The sequence below is a fragment of the Scyliorhinus torazame genome, chromosome 13 (assembly GCF_047496885.1).
Source record: "Scyliorhinus torazame isolate Kashiwa2021f chromosome 13, sScyTor2.1, whole genome shotgun sequence".
Taxonomy (NCBI): Eukaryota; Metazoa; Chordata; class Chondrichthyes; order Carcharhiniformes; family Scyliorhinidae; genus Scyliorhinus; species Scyliorhinus torazame.
The window spans coordinates 196,531,910-196,552,101 of NC_092719.1; the positions used below are offsets into that span (position 1 = coordinate 196,531,910).

General features: G+C 46.8%; 1 protein-coding gene and 3 non-coding genes across 8 annotated transcripts in view; 1 reads left to right on the forward strand and 3 right to left on the reverse strand.

The window, feature by feature from the left end:
- Positions 1-4,588: 4,588 nt before the first annotated feature.
- trnap-ugg (transfer RNA proline (anticodon UGG)) lies at positions 4,589-4,660 on the forward strand. The gene has a single exon. It is a non-coding gene; the product is annotated as a tRNA-Pro (tRNA).
- A 169-nt stretch (positions 4,661-4,829) lies between these two features.
- Positions 4,830-4,901, reverse strand: trnap-ugg (transfer RNA proline (anticodon UGG)). Its single transcript has one exon. It is a non-coding gene; the product is annotated as a tRNA-Pro (tRNA).
- Positions 4,902-5,109: 208 nt separating this feature from the next.
- Positions 5,110-5,181, reverse strand: trnap-ugg (transfer RNA proline (anticodon UGG)). Its single transcript has one exon. It is a non-coding gene; the product is annotated as a tRNA-Pro (tRNA).
- Positions 5,182-8,510: 3,329 nt separating this feature from the next.
- tada3l (transcriptional adaptor 3 (NGG1 homolog, yeast)-like) overlaps positions 8,511-20,192 on the reverse strand; it is a 69,379-nt gene continuing 57,697 nt past the window's right edge. For all 5 annotated transcript variants that reach the window (XM_072472775.1, XM_072472776.1, XM_072472771.1 and 2 more), the window contains exons 6-9: positions 19,029-19,126; positions 16,989-17,098; positions 15,197-15,382; positions 8,511-10,698 (exon numbers count right to left, since the gene is read on the reverse strand). In XM_072472775.1, coding sequence (XP_072328876.1) covers positions 10,506-10,698; positions 15,197-15,382; positions 16,989-17,098; positions 19,029-19,126 — 587 coding nt within the window. In that variant the 3' untranslated portion in view covers positions 8,511-10,505. The remainder of the gene's footprint in view (positions 10,699-15,196; positions 15,383-16,988; positions 17,099-19,028; positions 19,127-20,192) is intronic.

Sequence of the window (20,192 nt, forward strand, 5' to 3'; positions counted from 1 at the left end):
TGGGTCATGGTCTGTGTGGAGTTTGCACATTCTCCCTGTGTTTGTGTGGGTCTCACCCCCACAACCCGAAGGATATGTGGATTGGCCATGCTAAATTGCCCCTTAATTGGAAAAAAAGGAATTGGATACTTTAGATTTATTTTTAAAAAACATACAGCCTAGGAGATTTTACTCAGTTTCCAGGGTTAATGATTCCAGCTAATGTTATTAATGGACAAATCAGATCCCAAGATGGAATCTGGCTTGATAGATCCTTTGCTTAGATATTTAGACTTCACAGGACTGCTGATGAACTCTTAAGAAAAGAATAACATTTATTAAACAAGAATAGATGAAGTATAATGCCCCCATTATACCTCTCTCGATATAGAACATACAGTGCAGAAGGAGGCCATTCAGCCCATCAAGTCTGCACCAACCCACTTATGCCCTCACTTCCACCCTATCCCCGTAACCCAATAACCCCTCCCAACCTTTTTGGTCACTAAGGGCAATTTATCATGGCCAATCCACCTAACCTGCACGTCTTTGGAAGGAAACCGGAGCACCCGGAGGAAACCCACGCAGACATGGGGAGAACATGCAGACTCTGCACAGCCAGTGACCCAGTGGGGAATCAAACCTGGGACCCTGGCGTTGTGAAGCCACAGTGCTATCCATTTGTGCTACCGTGCTGCCCACAAAAATGGGGCTAATCTTGGATTTGAACCCAGAACCTCTCCGACCCAAAGCAAGAATCATACCCCTCGACCAACAAGTCGCTGTTAAGCCCAACAAGCCGCTGTTAATAATAATAGTTTATTGTCACAAGTAGGCTTTAATGAAGTTACTGTGAAAAGCCCCTAGTCACCACATTCTGGCACCTGCTCAGGGAGGCTGGTACAGGAATTGAACTCGCACTGCTGCCTTATTCTGCATTACAAGCCAGGTATTTAGCCCAGTATGCTAAACCAGCCCCTGTTGTACTCAAAGTTGCCACCCAGGTTGATAGGGTTGTTAAGGTGTATGGTGTGTTAGCTTTCATTAACAGGGGGATTGAGTTTAAGAACCGCGAGGTTTTGCTGCACTTTTATAAAACCCTGGTTAGACCACACTTGGAATATTGTGTCCAGTTCTGTTCGCCTCATTATAGGAAGGATGTGGATGCTTTGGAGAGGGTGCAGAGGAGATTTACCAGGATGCTGCCTGGACTGGACGGCATGCAATATGAAGAAAGGTTGAGGGAGCTGGGACTTTTCTCACTGGAGCAAAGAAGGAAGAAGGAAGAGAGGTGACTTGATAGAGGTGTACAAGGTGATGAGAGGCATGGATAGAGTGGATAGACAGAGACTTTTCCCCAGGGCGGAAATGGCTGTCACGAGGAGACGTAATTTTAAGGTGATTGGAGGAAGGTATAGGGGAGATGTCAGAGGTAGGTTCTTTACACAGAGAGTGGTGGGTGTGTGGAATGCACTGCCAGTAGAGGTGGTGGAGTCAGAGTCATTAGGGACATTTAAGTGACTCTTAGACAGGCACATGGACAGCAGTAAATTGAAGGGGTGTAGGTCAGGTTGATCTTAGATTAGGATAAGTGGTCGGCACAACATCGTGGACTGAAGAGCCTGTACTGTGCTGTACTGTTCTATGTTCTATGTACAGGTTTGTAAAGATAACATAGGTAGTAACATTTATCTTAGACTCTAATGTTCTCAGTAAGCACAACTTCTGCAGATTACATCATTCCCTGTCAGATAATTGTCCCACTGCGAGCAAATTGTTCTCACTGGAACTCGGTCTTCCACACGAATGTTTCCAATCTGTGCTCCCGAAGAACACACCTTGGAATCTTCTCCAAAACATTTTCTCTCCGATGCCTTCACCAAGGGACACAAATTGCAAGCTTACTCCGATTAGCCAAACCTTATTTCTAACACTCACAAAAACAAATCTAAATTATTTAAAACTACTTCTATTTCCCGGCAAACATCAACTGGGCTGGGATGGGTTTTACCGTGCAGTCCCTCACTATAATGACTACTCTCTCAGGGGGTTGCTGCTTGGCATTTTGATACACAAATTCCAGATGGGCCATCTGGCCTGAAATGAGTCTTGCCCACGTGTGAACTTTCAACATCTTTATAAATCTGGGGTGGGGGTAGAGAGAGGCAGACTGTGACTTTTATTTAGCTTGTGTCATGATATGCAGATACACACATAATGATATACAGACAAGCAACTAATGGACACAGAGAACAGGACATGACCAATAAGCAGGCAGGACACTCAGGGGTGGGATCTGACTATAAAAGACACAAGGCACTCACACTCTGCCTCTTTCCACTGATGAACATCAAGAGAATCAGTCAAGGGTGTTGTTACAATCTCACACCTCCACCTCGTGGCTAAGAGCTAGTCTGGTTCAGTCAGACAGAGTAACCACACTTAAGTTAGCAGAGAGTCGAACTCACAGAGAACTGTGCTAACTGTGCTATTAGTTCAGTAAACCTGATTGAACTAACTTCAAGGTCTGGAGTATCTTTTTGATCTATGCTGCATCCAGTTGCAGCCAGTGTGATACCAGTGTACCTAACACGACAAGGCCCACGCAGACACGGGGCGAATGTGCAAACTCCACACGGATCGAACCCGGGACCTCATCAGTGTGAGGCAACAGTGCTAACCACTGCACCACCGTGCCGCCCTGTCAGTAAACCTTTTTAAATAAAATAAACAAATGGCTTCACGATAGGAGCAGAGGCATGAATTTCAGAGGAATATTTAATGAGGCAGATTTCCCTCTCTGAACCGCTGTGATCATTGGTAGATTGAGCGAAACCCACAGCAGAGAGGGCCGAAAGCCACCAAGAAACCCTGTCTAACTTTGCTCCATTCATCAAGGGTTTGTTTATTTTTTTAAATCAATTTCCTTCACAACCAAGGGACGAATTATGGGAAAATGTACAATCAATCATCGCTAGGAATGCGAGCATTAGCAGGTGATTAAATCTTTACAGATCCAGAGATGGGGTAACCCCAGGTTAAAGAGGTGTGAATTGTCTCAAGCCAGGACAGTTGGTAGGATTTCGCAGGCCAGATGGTGGGGGATGAATGTAATGTGACATGAATCCCAGGTCCCGGTTGAGGCCGCACTCATGTGTGCGGAACTTGGCTATAAGTTTCTGCTCGGCGATTCTGCGTTGTCGCGGGTCCTGAAGGCCGCCTTGGAGAACGCTTACCCGGAGATCAGAGGCTGAATGCCCTTGACTGCTGAAGTGTTCCCCGACTGGAAGGGAACATTCCTGCCTGGTGATTGTTGCGCGATGTCCGTTCATTCGTTGTCGCAGCGTCTGCATGGTCTCGCCAATGTACCACGCTTCGGGACATCCTTTCCTGCAGCGTATGAGGTAGACAACGTTGGCCGAGTCGCACGAGTATGTACCGCGTACCTGGTGGGTGGTGTTCTCACGTGTAATAGTGGTATCCATGTCGATGATCTGGCACGTCTTGCAGAGATTGCCATGACAGGGTTGTGTGGTGTCGTGGTCACTGTTCTGAAGACTGGGTAGTTTGCTGCAAACAATGGTTCGTTTGAGGTTGCGCGGTTGTTTGAAGGCAAGTAGTGGGGGTGTGGGGATGACCTTGGCAAGATGTTCATCGTCATCAATGATGTGTTGAAGGCTGTGAAGAAGATGACGTAGTTTCTCCGCTCCGGGGAAGTACTGGACGACGAAGGGTATTCTGTCGGTTGTGTCCCATGTTTGTCTTCTGAGGAGGTTGGTCCAGTTTTTCACTGTGGCGCGTTGGAACTGTCGATCGATGAGTCGAGTGCCATATCCCATTCGTACGAGGGCATCTTTCAACGTCTGTTTCTGGAACAGACCTCTTCATTCACCTGAGGAAGGAGCAGCGCTCCGAAAGCTAGTGACATCGAAACAAACCTGTTGGACTTTAACCTGGTGTTGTAAGACTTCTTACTGTGCTCACCCCAGTCCAACGCCGGCATCTCCACATCATGGAAACCTTTAGAGTGATTGGGGGTGAGGGGGTGAAATGTGTTTGTGTGGAGGTTACAAGGGGATTCATGTCAAGCTGCAAGCAGGCTTCTTCCTGTACAGGTCCGATTGGATGGCCTTTGCCCAATCAGACTCCAGCCTGCTGGTGTGTGTGTGACTCCATCCCTGTCTTTTCTGAATGAAATGTTGCAATTTGCAGCCGGGCGCCCCCTGCCGGCCCCGCTGGAGAAGTGGCGGCTTCCACTGGAAACACTCTCATTGAGGAGGGCTGCAGCTCTCAGGCTGCACCCAGTGCAGGGAACACCCCAGGACCCCCCAGCCCGCACCCCGCAGACCCCGCACCCCCAGCAGACCCCACAGCCGGCTGCATTTGTGGCTGTTATTCAAATGCTCGGTTGTACTGATCTGCGGCTCTTGCTCTCTTCCCGACTCACCAAGGTGCTGGAGGGGAATGACAGATGGATAAATACCCGAGGGGAGCTGCACTGAGAGGCGGCGGCGGCTGCAGGGGCGGAAAACAACAAAGTAGAAGAATTGTGAGGCTTGCGGGCCGGCAGCGGCCTTGATCTGAGTTGGTTCCGCGTCTCCCTCCCGTCGGCTCGTTGGTCTAGGGGTATGATTCTCGCTTTGGGTGCGAGAGGTCCCGGGTTCAAATCCCGGACGAGCCCTGTATTTTTTTTCTGCCTGAAACTTTTCACATTGTTCCTCTCCCCCCCGGTAAGTTTTAAGTGTCCAAAAAGGCTAAAATGGACGATTTTATAAGAAATGGGCGGCCCCATTCTGTTAACCTAAAATTGGTCTCCAACGTAAACAGCATTGGATCGTGCTGGAAAAGTAGGGCTCGTCCGGGATTTGAACCCGGGACCTCTCGCACCCAAAGCGAGAATCATACCCCTAGACCAACGAGCCTCCATACGAATGGGGCCTTCGTTTGTTTAGATGAAGTTAACCAGAACACATATTTTTAAAATTTAGTTTTTCCAGGCTCACGCTGCAAATTTTTCTTCCTTCGCCGCCACCGGGTTACCGACGCCCCTATTTCGATGTCCCATCGACCGATTATCAGCGGAAGTCACCCATCTCTTTTGCCAAGTATACTTCTCGCGTGATAAAAATGGGGCTCGTCCGGGATTTGAACCCGGGACCTCTCGCACCCAAAGCGAGAATCATACCCCTAGACCAACGAGCCGCTGTTGTTAAAGTTGAGAAAAGTTACTTATTTCATATATATTACCCATTTCAGTTTGGGGCTTCTGTCTCGTTTCAATCTCATACATTTCCCCACCTGCCTTTTCCTGACATCCACTCAGGAATTAATAGAACGTGTACTATAACTTAAATAGTAGGTAAACAGGTCAGCAGGAGGCCATTCAGCCCATCGTGTCCATGTCAGCTCTCTGCCAGAGCAACAGGGCATCAACTTCCTCACCTTTACCCACACCCTTGCATTTTATTTATTTTTGGATAGTTCAAGCCTCTATTGAATCTGCCTCCACCACACTCTCAGGCAGTGCATTCCTTATTCTAACTCATTGTGCAAAGTAGTTCCCCCTCAGATCATCAGGGCTTATTTTACCTTGGTAAGAAGTCTTACAACTCCAGGTTAAAGTCCAACTGGTTTGTTTCGAATCACTAGCTTTCGGAGCGCTGCTCCTTCCTCAGGTGAATGAACAAACATGTTGGACTTTAACCTGGTGTTGTAAGACTTCTTACTAAGCACCAAGGATAGCACTGTGGCTTCACAGCGCCAGGGTCCCAGATTCGATTCCCGCTGGATCACTGTCTGGAGTCTGCACGTTCTCCCCGTGTCTGTGTGGGTTTCCTCCGGGTGCTCCGGTTTCCTCCCAGTCCACAATTTGCAGGATAGGTGGATTGGCCATGATAAATTGCCCTTTGTGACCAAAAAGATTAGGAGGGGGTTATTGGGTTACGGGGATAGGGTGGAAGTGAGGGCTTAAGTAGGTCGGTGCAGACTTGATGGGCCGAATGGCCTCCTTCTGCACTGTATGTTCTATGTTCGTACTGTGCTCACCCCAGTCCAACGCTGTCATCTCCACATCTTTTACCTTAAATCAGCTTCCTCTGATCATCAATCCTTCCATCAGCCTGTGCAATCTTTCACATTGCTGGGTAGATGCCAATGTTGCAGCTGTACTGGAACAGCATGGCTAGGGGGCACGGCACGTTCTGGAGCACAAGCCTTCAACACTATTGTTAGAATACTGTCAGGGCCCATAGCCTTTGCAGTATCCAGTGCCTTCAGTAGTTTCTTGATATCAAGAGGGGTGAATCGAATTGGCTGATGACTGGCACCTGCGTTGCTGGGGTCCTCTGAAGGAGACCGAGATGGATCATCCGCTTGGTACTTCTGGCTGAAGATTATTGCGAATACTTCAACCTTGTCTTTTGCAGTGATGTGCTAGGCTCCTCCATCATCAAGGATGGTGATATTTGTCGAGCCTCCTCCAGTGAGTAGTTTAATTGTCCACCACATTCACGGCTGGATGTGGCAGAACTGCAGAGCTTCAATCTGGCCCACTGGTTGTGGGATCACTGATCTCTGTCTATCACTTGCTGCTTATGTTGTTTGGCACACAAGTAATCCTGTGTTATAGCTTCACCAGGTAGATACCTCATTTTTAGGTGTGCCTGGTGCTGCACATGGCATACCCTTTTGAACGCTTCATTTTACCAGGGTTCATCACCTGGCTTGGTGGTAATGGTAGAGTGGGAGATATGCCGGGCCATGAGGTTAGATTGTAGCTGAGTACAATTCTGCTGTTGCTAATGACCCATCATGGATGCCCAGTCTTGAGTTGCTGGATCTGTTCTGAATCTACCCCATTCAGCTCGATGCCACACAAGACAATGGAGGGTATCCTCAATGTGAAGACGGGACTTCATCTCCAGATTGATGGTGCTATAGTCATTCCTACCAATACTGTCATGGACAGATGCATCTGTAGCAGGCAGGTTGGTGAGCATGAGGTTTTTCTCTGCTCATGGTGGTTCTCTCACCATCCAGTCCAGCAGATATGTCCTTTAGGACTCGGCCAGCTCAGTCAGTAGTGGTGCTATCGAGCCACACTTGGTGATGGTGCCCTTGCCACCCTCAGTGCTCCCTCCATGTGGAGGAGTACTGATTTGTCAGCTGGCAGTAGATGGTACGTGATAATCAGCAGATTTCCTTGCCCATGTTTGACCTGAAGCCATGAGACTTCATGGAATCCAGAGTCGATGTTGGAGGACTCCCTGAGAAACTCCCTCCCAACTGTATACCACTGTGCTGCCACCGGGACAAGACATACCCATGGTGGTGATAGTGGTGTCTGGGACATTATATGTAAGTTATGATTTCGTGAATATGACCATGTCAGGGTGTTGCTTGACTAATCTGTGAGTCAGCTCTCCCAATTCTGGCAGAAGCCCCAAGATGTCAGTAAGGAGGACTTTGCAGGGTCGACAGGTCTAGGTTTGTCCATGTTGTTCCTGGTGCCGAGGTCGATGTTGGGTTGTCCGTCAGGTTTCTTTCCTTTTTATTAGCTTTGTGCAGTTTTATTACAACGGAGTAGTTTGCTAGATCATTTCAGAGGGCATTTATGAGTCAACCAAAATAGCTGTCACATGTAGGCCAGACCAGGTGAGGTCTGTTTCCCCTAAAGTTACGGGAACCAGCTGGATTTTTTTACAACAATGGTTTCATGGTCATCATCAGACTTCCCGGTATGGCAGGGGTTGAACCTGGGTCCGCAGAGTATTCCCCTGGATTACTAGTCTTGTCCAGTGACAACTATGCCACCACCTCCCCTCCCTTGTGTGACTAGAGCCATACGGCCCAAAATATATATATATTTTAATTTTCAATTAAGGGGCAATTTAGTACGGCTAATCCATCTACCCTGCAACGGACCCAAAATGTTAACTGTTTCTCTCTGCACATATGCTGCCAGACCAGCAAAGGGCATTTTTTAATGATGTAGACCTCTTATGACCTGCTATGTTTTCTAGTATTGTCTGTTTTATTTCAGATTTCCAGCATCCAAAGTATTTTGACTTCATATTATGTCTCATTACCAGTTGTTGTTATTAAAATTCTGATTGGAGTGACTGGGTTATGTATTGCATAGGAGAGTGGGTGAGTTCATAGGGAGACTGTTTTATTTTTGTGGGGGGGGGGGCAGTATAGCTTAGTTGGCTGGACAGCTGGTTTGTGATGCAGAGCGAGGCCAACAGTGTGGGTTCAATTCCTGAGGTTAGTCATGAAGGTCCCCTGCCCTCTCAACTTTGCCCCTTGCCTCAGGTGTGGTGACCTGCAGGTTAAATCACCACCACCAGTCAGCTCTCCCCCTCAAAGGGGAAATGGTCATCTGGGACTATGGTGAATCAAAATACCTTTTCCCCATTACAATCAAATATAACCAGATCATTTTTTACCTCACGCTTTGAAAAATATTACAATAATATTGCAAAGCTGTACTATACTGCCTATTTAATACATATTTCACACTGAAGAAGTGCAGGAATCAAGTTGACATTTATTGAAAATTCATTACCGGACCAGTTAATCATCAGTACACTACTGAGGATTTAACATCATGAATGATGAAACTTACACTTGCTTCATCTTTAACCCATAAATTAGCTAGTGGACGTCTGATTTGGGGGACATGCATGGGGTTCAGTGACTGATGTTTACCATTAGGATTCTGCTTATGGGTTGGGCTGCAGAATATGTCCGACTGATGATTGGGGCAGGTAATCAGGGTTGTTTTTATATGGAACTGGGATTACCAAAGGATGTTCAATCACAGCAAGGTAAAGATAACTCAAAGCAAGACTTGGGTCTTGGATTCTGCTGGTTCTTTGCACTTTACATTTAATAATAATCGCTTATTGTCACAAGCAGCCTTCAATCAAGTTACTGTGAAAAGCCCATAGCGCCACTTGTTCGGGGAGGCCGGTATGGGAATTGAACCCACGCTGCTGGCCTTGTTCTGCATTACAAGCCAGCTATTTAGCCCACTGTACTAAACCAGCCCCATTTCACACCATAGTGTCAGTGGGGTAAAATTATTGTACTTTTTGGAAAATATGTTTCCACCAGCACTTTCTCATTTCTCCTGTCAATTCCCACCCCCTCCAAACTTCTTTCTTTCTCTTTAATAAATACCGATTCATGGGTGTTGAGTCATGTCTCAAAGTGCTTCCGCAGCCCTCGGTTACCTTCTCCATGTCGAGATGTTTCACCCATAAATCCAGATCATGGGTTTTAGTAAGCTATTCAACAAGAAGGGGTACTGAGACTGAAACTGATTCTGTCCTCATCCACTAACTGGGAGGGAGGAAAGGCCATCACCCTTGGACTTAAACCGATCCTCCAGACTGTCCATTTTCCAGTTAATGTCCCAAAGACGAGTGGATTGCGTGATATATGGCAGAGCGCAATCGCACAGGGGCACGTAATCAGATAGTTTCCCTTTGTACTAACAAATTAAATTGCGGAATGGTCACCCCATACAAAACAAAAGTGGAAACAAATGTAAAAACGACATCCACTAATCCTGGAAGGCACCGGGTGTGTTAGGTGGCACCCACTGAATTGAAGGAGAAAACCTCTCGTAGGTATTGGCGTCACTAGCCAGGGACATTCAACTCAAACGGGCACCGTTGCCACTACTAAGCTGAACAACCAGCGAACACTGGAGAAGGAACCTGATTGCCTAAAATCCCAGAACACCAGACAGGTTGCTTAGCCAAAAGGGCACTGGCAAAATAGCTTGAATCTTTGCAACTGTTGTGATACCCTGAGGTTTGTAAAAAGGCATCGTACCTACTGCCCCCTCGGCTGCACAAATCTCAAGTGATTTTCTTTAAACTGTAAAAAGATTTCTTTTGCTCAAAAAGGTTTTTTTGACATCAGAAATTGGCAGTAGTTTAATACTTCTTCACAAAGCATCACACGGCCCAGAGGAAAATACAGAAAGATTTGAAATAAGATTACGAGCCCCAACTCGGGGCAGGTTGGATTGGGAGCGGAGGGGCAGAGAAGGTGTGCAGGGGGAGAGGGAAAAGGACAGACTTTGGGCACTAGAGATACCCCCACATCCATTTCTAGAAAATGTCATTGGGGTGGGGATGTAAGTGAAGAGAAATCTTTCGGAAAAGCTATAAAGTGTCAGTTGTTAATGTCACATTTGGAAGGACTGGCAATGGCACAGCTGTCCAGGAATGCTACACTCTATCGGAACACACAGCAGTAACACATTACTCTCACATACAGTACAAACCCAAACTAGCAAAAAACACAACATCCAGATTTCTGAAAGACAAACTTCCATCTTTTGCACACAAGATTAGCAAGTCCCAACAGAGACAGCCTGCCACAGTGGAATGTCACCAGTTGAAAACGGGCAGGTTTCAATATTGCTCCTTTTGTCAGTTCAGCTCGGGAAAGACGAACATTAAGCCAATTTTTCAGAAGTAACAGCGTCCAGCGTGTTTGCACAGTTGGGTTTAACTGTCCAACAACTTTAAGATACTCTCCCTCTCCTTCAGTGCCTTCCACGCTTGATCTTTCTCTTTCTTTGTAGGTGTGCGTTTCTTCTGGCGAGCTGCCATGATCTTTCGGAAAGCATCCATGACTTCATTGTCCGCTATTCTCACTCGCTGTCGTAACTCCTGTTTTTTCAACTCCTCTTTGGCAAGTCTGAATTTTAAAAAAAAAATAGTGGTCAGTGAGTAGGATTAGGAAGGAGGGCGAGGACACTTGGATCAATTCTCACCCATTGCTTCCCTCAAGACCTGGGCTGAACCTTTTTCCTGGAGGAAGGGGCGTTTGGGAGCGCACTTAACAGACTCAGCAAAGCGACTTGAAAATAATCTATTTTCCAAACAGGAATTTCTCAATATTGTTCAAATAGAAACATCATCGCATCAATTAATCTAACAATTCAAAGAAAGCAAATGAAGACATAAATGTCAGGTCAGACAGAAAGCTCCAAAGCCCGAGCACTGGTTATGTGTGACAAGTCCATCAATAACCTCCCTACTAGTCCCTTGTAATACGCCGGGAAGCATTTAGTAGCACAAGTCCAATGAATCATTTTTCACAACTTCAAGAGTAGGGCTGCCTTGCTCCAAAAGGAACAGCTGATCTTCTAGGTTTTCAATTGACCAAAGGCACGAACTTTCAAAAGGAATGGTCCGATTCAATCAAATCCCCCCAGGGATTCAACAGGAAATCCTATTGACAGCAGCGGGTCCAGATGATCCCGCCTCCGGCCAACAACAACGGCCGCATCCTGCCACTGAGAAACATACTGCAAGGGGCGTGGAAAATACCCCCAGGTGTTTCAGATTCCTATGAAGCCCCAAATCAGCCGAAACGTTAATTCACTTTCTCTTTCTGCTGTCTGACCTGAGTATTTCCAGCATTTCTTGTTTTTAATCAAGGAATACTCAACCACGTGTATGATGGAGGCAGAGCTTTAGACATGCATCAGATAATACACGGGTTTACAGGGCACGGAAACAGGCCATTCAGCCTTCCAGTCCATGCTAGCATTTATGCTCCACTCGAGCCTCCTCTCAACTGTCCTCATCTAGATCTATCATAACTCGCTATTCCCAGCTCCCTTATCGGCAAAAGAAAACACTTTTTATTTTAGATCGAGAGGAATTGGCTAAAGATTGGCTTTAGATTAGCAGCATCTAAGTCTTTCTTTATCTCTGCAGCAAATGAATGTGCAATATGTGAAACTCTCGCAATGCAACCGCATTTCAAAAGGAGTTATCGTATAGTCAGTTTCCCTTAGTGATTCAGAAGTTAATTGTGTCATGAAATTTCTTTGATGTCCAGAAGAGTTCCTTTGGGAGGTGGGAATTGGCAGAGTGGGGGGAAAGATGACAAAATTCATTATCTTTAATTTTTTTAAAAAAAAGTAAAATTAGAGTACCCAATTCATTTTTTCCAATTAAGGGGCAATTTAACGTGGCCAATCCACCTACCCCTGCACATCTTTGGGTTGTGGTGGCGAAACCCACACAAACACGGGGAGAATGTGCAAACTCCACACGGACAGTGACCAAGAACCGGGATCGAACCTGGGACCTCAGCGCCGTGAGACTGCAGCGCTACTCACTGCGCCACCGTGCTGCCCAAAATTCATTATCTTTAATGTCGGGGGCATCAAGTTATTGATGTGAAAGTGTCAAAAGCAAATGAAGCAGCATGTGATTCCTTACAAAACAATCACTAGAAAAGGCTTAGCTCTTAATGCCAGACCATTAGAAAGGATACTCTTGAACTTCAAATGAGCTTGCTTGAAACTTAATTCACAACTGTACAACATGCAGCTGACAGGAGTTCTAGTGCCCCAGTCCCTGCTTCGCACAGGGTTCTCCTACGCAAGGTAGCCTGAAGGGAGTCGTAGAAACTTGGAAAGATTGGCAGCTTGGAAAGAGGCCATTTAGCCCATCATGTCTGTGCTGGTCAAAAAGAGCCAACCAGACTAATCCCACATTCCAGCTCCATGTCTCTGGAGTCATTTCCCATGTAAATGTTTCAAAAGAGAGCATCAAGAAATAAAAATAAGAAATCTCAGTATTTCTGAGAAAGGAGACATGCTGTCAAAGCTTTTCATCTCGCACTCATCAGGACAGATTTACAGATGTCTCTTTTAAACATAGAAACATAGAAAATAGGAGCTGGAGGAGGCCATTCAGCCCCTCGAGCCTGCTGCGTCATTCATTATGAACATGGCTCATCATCCAACTCAATGGCCTAATCCCACCTTCCCCCATATCCTTCCCATTCACCCCAAGTGCCATATCTAACTGCTTCTTGAAAACAAACAATGTTTTGGCCTCTGTGGTTGCGAATTCCACAGACTTGCCACTCTTTGGGTAAAGAAATGTCTCCTCACCTCTGTTCTAAATGATCTACCCATTATCCTCAGACTATGGCCCCTCGTTCTGGACACCGCCAATATCAGGAACATCATTCCTGCATCTATCCTGTATAGTCCTGTTCGAATTTTACAGGTTTCTATATCATTGTTCTGCACTCCAGTGAATACGATCCTAACCGACTGAATCTCTCCTCATACATCCATCCTCCCATCCCAGGAATCAGTCTGGTAAATTTTAGCTGCATTTTTTCTATAGCAAGAACACCCTTGTTCAGATAAAGAGACCAAAACTGCACACAATATTCCAGGTGTGGCTTCACCAAGGCCCTGTACAATTTCAGCAAGACATCCCTGCCTCTGTACTTGAATCCTCTCACTATGAAGGCCTGCATACCATTTGCCTTCTTTACCGCCTACAGTACCTGCATGCTTCTCTTTAGTGACTGGTGTACAAGGACACGCAGGTCTTGTTGCACATTTTAGTTTATAGCCATTCAGATATTAGTCTGCCACACCGTTTTTTGCGATCAAAGTGCATAACCTCGCATTTACCCAAATTATACTGCATCTGTCATTCATTTTCCCACTCACTCAACTTGTCCAAATTACACGGAAGGATCTCTGCATCCTCCACACAGCTCACCCGCCCACCCAACTTTGTGTCATCTGCAAATTTGGAGATATTACATTTTGTTCCCTCATCCAAATCATTAATATATATTGTGAATAGCTGGGGTCCCAGCACCGATCCCTGTGGTACTCCACTAGTCGCTGCCTGCCATTTGGAAAAAGACCTGTTAATTCTTACTCTTTGATTCCTCTCTGCCAACCAGTTTTCGTCCATCTCGATACACCATCACTAATCTCATGTGTTTTAATTTTACCCTCTAATCTCTTACGTGAGACTTTGTCGAAAGCCTTCTGCAAGTCCAAATAAACCACATCCACTGGCTCCCCCTCTTCGACTCTACTAGCTACATACTCAAAGAATTCCAGTAGATTTCTCAAGCATGATTTCCCCTTCTCTGTTGACTCTGTCCGATCCTGCCACTGTTTTCTAAGTGCTCTGCTCTAAAATCTTTGATAATGGATTCTGGAAGTTTTCCTATTACCGCTCAGGCTGACTGGTCTATAATTCCCCGTTGTCTCTCTACTCCCGCCCCCCCCCCTTTTTTTTGTATTTCTCAGAAGTACTCAAGTTCTGTGCTACCAAGTGAAAAATAAACCGGTTAAGAGTTTAGGCTTTTTACTCATTTGCAACAGCTTACGTGGAATCAAATGTTTATTTCTAGCTTCTTCCTGCATTATTCTTCTGTGCAACTATATTACTGGTAAATAAATCTGGCTTTTAGTTTAAGCGTAAATGCAAACTCAAATGTGAAATGTGGCACCTTTTGGGAGTGAATGGTCCACCTGCGCTCATTATCCCATTCATACAAAAGGATGTAACCTTAGTGTACTTTTCAGTCTCAAATTGAGCTTCTAATCTCCACTGCAGATTACCCACTTCCTCTTCTGTATTAGCGCTTGCTATCACACTTCCCTCAGTCCAACTGTTGCTGACATCCGTGCCCTTGTCACCTCCATACTCAACAACTGCAATACTGCCCTCGCCAGCATCCAAAATTTCAGCTCACCTGAATGCTTATGCTGGAATCCTATCTCTGATTTAAGCCCCTCTCAACCATCACTCCTATCCTCGCTGACCTACATTGTTTCCTGGTCCTCTAAACCCTCTAATTGTGGGTTCTCATCTTAATGTGCAAATCACTCCACGGCTTATCTCCTTCCCATCTCTGGAAGTTCCCTCAGCACAACAAACCCTGCAAACTCTCCATTCTGGTGTGCTCCCTCTTACTACCACTGGCAGTTGTATCTTAAACCACTCAGAACCCATGTCTTCAAATTATTTCCTTAAACGCCTCCATCGCTCAACCTTCTTCTCCTCTTTTAAGATCTTTCCTAAATTCAATCTTTTTGACCAAGTTTTGTTAACTCATACTGTCCCCTACTTTGCCCTGGAGTCCAGGTTTCCCCCTGTGTCTCCACGCGTAATGTTTCTCCATGTTAAAGGCACAACATGAAAGCAAGTTATTGAAGCTGCAATAGCTCTCAGCTAACAGGAAATCAGCTTCTTATGGAACCAAATTTGTTGTCATTCCTGGAACAGGTTCACCCGAAAATGAAGATCTGAATAAAGGATTTGCCACATTAGATTGAATAAAAAGCCCATTCTTTAAATCTTATTTCTTATTCCAACTCATCCCAAACTATTGACCAGTTCTTTTCCCGTACCTGAGAAGTTCCTGCTTCTTTGCTCGATTGTGTGTACTGATGGCTTTCAATTCAGCCTGACGTTTGCGCAGTTCAGCCAGAACTTCATCTTCAGAGTCTTCAGTGGGTCGGTCCTCAGAATCTAGCAGACCCTGAGCAATTAGTTCTTCCTTAATTCGTGCTTCTAGAGACTTTGTGTGAGGTACGCTACAACAGAATAGATTGAATATTTTAAATACATCACCACCTGGAAGTTCCCCTCAATCCATTCAACTTCCTGACTTGGAAATATATCGCTGTTCCTTCTCTGTCACTGGGTCAAAATCCTGGAACTCTCTCCATAACAGCACTGTGCATGTACCTACACCACATAGACTGCAGCGGTTCAAGAAGGCAGCCCACCCCCACCTTCCCAAGAGCAATGGGGATGGGCAATAAATGCTGGCCTGGCCAGCAAATCCCACATGAATGGATAAGAAATAAAATAAAATGCATTACACATCAGCCAATAGATCAACAGGACAAGTAACTAATGCAGGTAATGGACAAAACAACTGCACCCCCTGGAGAAATCATGGGCCAGATCTTCCAGTCTCTGGATCGTCATGACCGGACATATGACACACGGGCTTACATGGGAATTGCCTGGGAATTCTTAAACAATTCCCCTGCTCCCTGGGACTTCCTTTAAATGTCTCAGACTCCAAGCTGGAATCGTAAACTTCAGACAGTTCCATGGTGTGTACCTGGATAGTTAACCAGATAGATGAAAACCTAGTCCAACATCTGGATAATCACACAATCGATGCTCTCCAATCCCCAACAACCTTCCAGACTTCCCCCCTGACTTCCCCAGACCATCCAACTAGCCCCAAACCCACCTGACTGCCCCCTGGCCAGACATGACTTATTTAATGCATAAGCTGCTCTCACACCACAGGGTCTGCAGCCGGTCCAAGAAGGCATCTCACCACCACCTCAAGGGCAATTAGGGATGGGCACCTAACACTGGCCCAACCAGAGAAGTCCACGTACCCATGATTGAATAAAAGAAAATAATTTTAAAAACACACCAATGGCAGGCAGTAAATTCAGGAGAGATTCCTGGTCAGCCATGTGACAGAAAGAAATTAGAGCCTCCACCATTGCGATCCATAGCTCGAGGCTACAACACTCTTGGAAAGTGTATGTTGCCGAAGCAACTCGGACTCGGTGGGCAGCGAGTTGGCTCAGTTGCCTGGACGGCCGATGTGGATCAGATTGGTGCCAACAGCAGGTGGCTCAATCCCTGTTCGGGCTGGGGCGGATTTGGGACCTGTTTCCTTGCCGTACCTGTTGGAGATCGTGGCACTGTGGGTTGGACCTGCCTTTGGGCAGAGAACTAGAGAAGAAGAAAGTTCCTCTGAAAGCAGGTGAAATGATCTGTTGCAAATAGGCAGAAAAATCTTTATCTCAGGCTGTTCATTAGGCTACAGAAGTTCCAGTTAAACGGTGACGAGCTTTCCATTATGAATTGTTCTATATTATGATATATAACCGGCCGTGATTGATGCTTCATGCAAGAGAGAAAAATTCTTCACTCATTCCTCCCCCTCCACCCCTCCCACACCCACCCCCCCACCCTCACCCCCACACCCCCACACACCCTCACCCCCACACCCCCACACCCCCACACACCCACACACCCACACACCCACACACACGTTATGTTTTCTCCCAGGGCATCAGAAAGCAAGAATGCAAAGGAACGTAGCAGCCCACTTGAATCTCTCTCGCCTGTGGTTAGTGCAACACTATGGTCCAGAGAGCTCACCTGAATGCCTTATTCTGACTTCGAGGGGAGGTGCTTGCTCCATCAGTTCCAACATCTTTCCCAGTCATCTCCGGTATGGGAGAATCTTCCATTGGTGAAATTATGTTCTCCTGGGAAAGGAGAGAAAAAATACAAAATCTTAAGAATGAAGGAGATACCAGGCATTAAGTTAGTCCTTAATGAAGGCAGAAGTCCTTTAAACATAATGAAAAAGTATGGAAATAAACCTTCTTTTGTACAAAGTTTGAGGAATCACTAATTAAAAATGGGATGGGGGGGGGGGCGGCACGGCGGCACAGTGGTTAGCACTGCTGCCTCACGAATCTGAGGACCCGGATTCAAATGCCCCTTATTTGGAAAAATTGAAAAAAAGAATGGGATGGGTGGCATGGGCAGCTCAGGGATCAATTTGTTATAAATAAATTATCATCAGAGTGTCACAACGGTCTAATTTCTTCAATTACACAGCTGGTTAAACCATCAGGGGCGGGATTCTCCGACCCCACGCCGGGTCGGAGAATCGCCGGTGGCTGGCGTGAATCCCGCCCCCACTGTGTCCCGAAGTCTCCGCCACCAGAGATTCGGCGGGGGCGGGAATCGCGCCGTGCCGGTCAGCGAGGATGGGAATCGCACCGCGCTGGAAGGCGGGTCCACCCCTGCCGATTCTCCGGCCCGCGATGGGACGAAGTCCCGCTGCTGGACTGCCTGTCCCGCCAGCGTGGATTAAACCACCTTTTGAACGGCGGGACAAGGCGGCGCGGGCAGGCTCCGGGGTCCTGGGCGTGGGGCGATCTGGCCCCGGGGGGGTGCCCCCACGGTGGCCAGGCCCGCGATCGGGGCTCACCGATCTGCAGGCGGGCCTGTGCCGTAGGGGCACTCTTTTTTCTTCCGCCTTCGCCATGGTCTTCACTATGGCAGAGGCGGAAGAGACCCCCTCCCCTGCGCATGCACGGGGATGCCGTGAGTGGCCGCTGACGCTCCCGCGCATGCGCCGACCCGCATCGCCCGGCGAAGAGCTTTCGGCCCCGGCTGGCGTGGCGCCAAAGGCCTTTCCCGCCAGCCGGTGAAGCGGAAGCCGCTCCGGCGCGGGCCTAGCCCCTCAGGTGAGGGCTTGGCCCCTAAAGGTGCGGAGACGTCCGCACCTTTGGGGCGGCCCGACGCCGGAGTGGTTCCCGCCACTCCGTTACACTGGAACCCGTCGCCCAGCCGGGTAGGGGAGAATCCTGCCGCAGGAAACAGATTTAAAAGGTTCCAGCTTTTAAACCCCAACCTGTTAATGTGTTTTTTATAAATCTAGAGTACCAAATTATTTTGTTTTTTCCAATTAAGGGGCAATTTAGCGTGGACAATCCATCTAACCGGCACATCTTTGGGTTGTGGGGCAGACACGGGGAGAACGTGCAAACTGCACACGGACAGCGGCCCAGGGCCAGGATTTGAACCCAAGTCCTCAGCACCATAGTCCAGTGCTAACCACTGCGCAGCATGCCACCCCCCCCCCCCCCCAAACCTGTTAATATAAGATAGGTATTTTGGGGGGGGGGGGGGGGGGGGGGGGGGGGGGGGGAAAGAGATGTGGACTTGGAATGTGTTTCTCGCATTCACTTTTTTACTATATATATTTTTTAATTATTGCAGTGCTTCTGATGACCTTGTTTCTGAGATTACACTGTATCCCTGCCATGTCTCACACATTGCAGAGTTACCATCAGACAGAAAACGGTTTTACTTTCGAATTCCTAGTCGGGCAATCTGTCCCACAGGGTGGTCCTGTGACAGCTTTCCCACCTCACTGAACTAGCAATCTAGTCAAGCCCAATGAAGCGAAAGTATCGCCTCCATCCCCACTCCCAACCTTGAGCTCTCCCTGTGATTCAGTAGGTAAATGCATCGTGTAGCGTGGGACAAAATTAAAGTTCAATTATAGATGGGCAGGATGGACCTTTGTCCTGGATGTGAGTTGACTGAACTTCTGTAAATATCCTTTCCTTCAACAGTAAAGATTATTCCGATTTGGGCCACATTGGTTTTGAGTCTCACCTCCACCAAAGCCTGGAGCAATCGCTGCGTGAGGGGTCCAAAAGGAGATCCATCCTCAGGCTGATCGTGCTGCTCTTTCTTCAACAAAGCATCCACGTCTAAACAGGAAAACAGCAAATTAAACATGCACAGTTACAACAAAAATGTGCATTTGTATAGTACCTATAAAGGCAAGAAATGGCGCATACCTTTCACAAAGAGAAGTAAATGAATAGATACAGAGTCGGCCAGAGAGAGGGTTGCCAAATATTTGGCCAGTTGGGGAAAGTTATTAAATGGTGTAGCAAGAGCTTGAGAGAGAAATCCAGTGAGAGGCTCCATCAGCAATACAGGTCCAAAAAAGGTTCAAGTACATAAGAAAGGGTCAAGAGAACAGCCCATTCAAGAATCATAGAACTGTACATCACAAAGAGGCCACTGGCACCACTGTCATCTCTGGTGTTTTTGAAAAGCAACCCAGTCAGTCACACTTCCTCACTCTTTCGCCATATCTGTACAATGTTTTTCGTCATGAAGTCTTTTTTATCCAATTCCCCTTTGAAAGCTCCCATACAATCTGCATCCACCACTCCACCACACTATCATGCAGTATATTCCAAACTCTAACCACCCTTTACACAAAAATATTTTTCCCCCGTATCATCTCTGGTTCTTTTGCAATCACTTTAAATCTGTGCCCTCTGCTAATCGACCTTTCAGCCATTTGAAGCAGTTTGTCCTGTTTTTCTCTACCCAAGCCTTTAATGATTTTGAATAGCTCTGTCAAATCCTTGGCACACTGTGGTGGCAATGACAGCTGTTGGCTCAATTTATTTTTAAAACGGCCAAATTAACCCCATCTACACTCGGACATCATACACAGCTATCCATGTGGGTCAGTTTTGGCGCAGTTGGCGCACTCTTGCCTCTGAGGCAGAAGGTTAAAGAGGATGACGTGAGCACAAAAATCAAGGTTCGCACCCCAGTGTAGTACTGAGGGAACGCTGCACTGTCAGAGGTGCCGGCATTCAAATGACTATTTAAACCCAGCCCCACCTGCCCTCTTAGGTAGATGTAAAAAACCAGAGGACACTTTTGAAGGCAGGCAAGAGAGTTAATCCTGTATCCTGGCTAATGCTTATCCTTCAATCACATCACAAAAACAGATTAGCTGGTCAATATTAC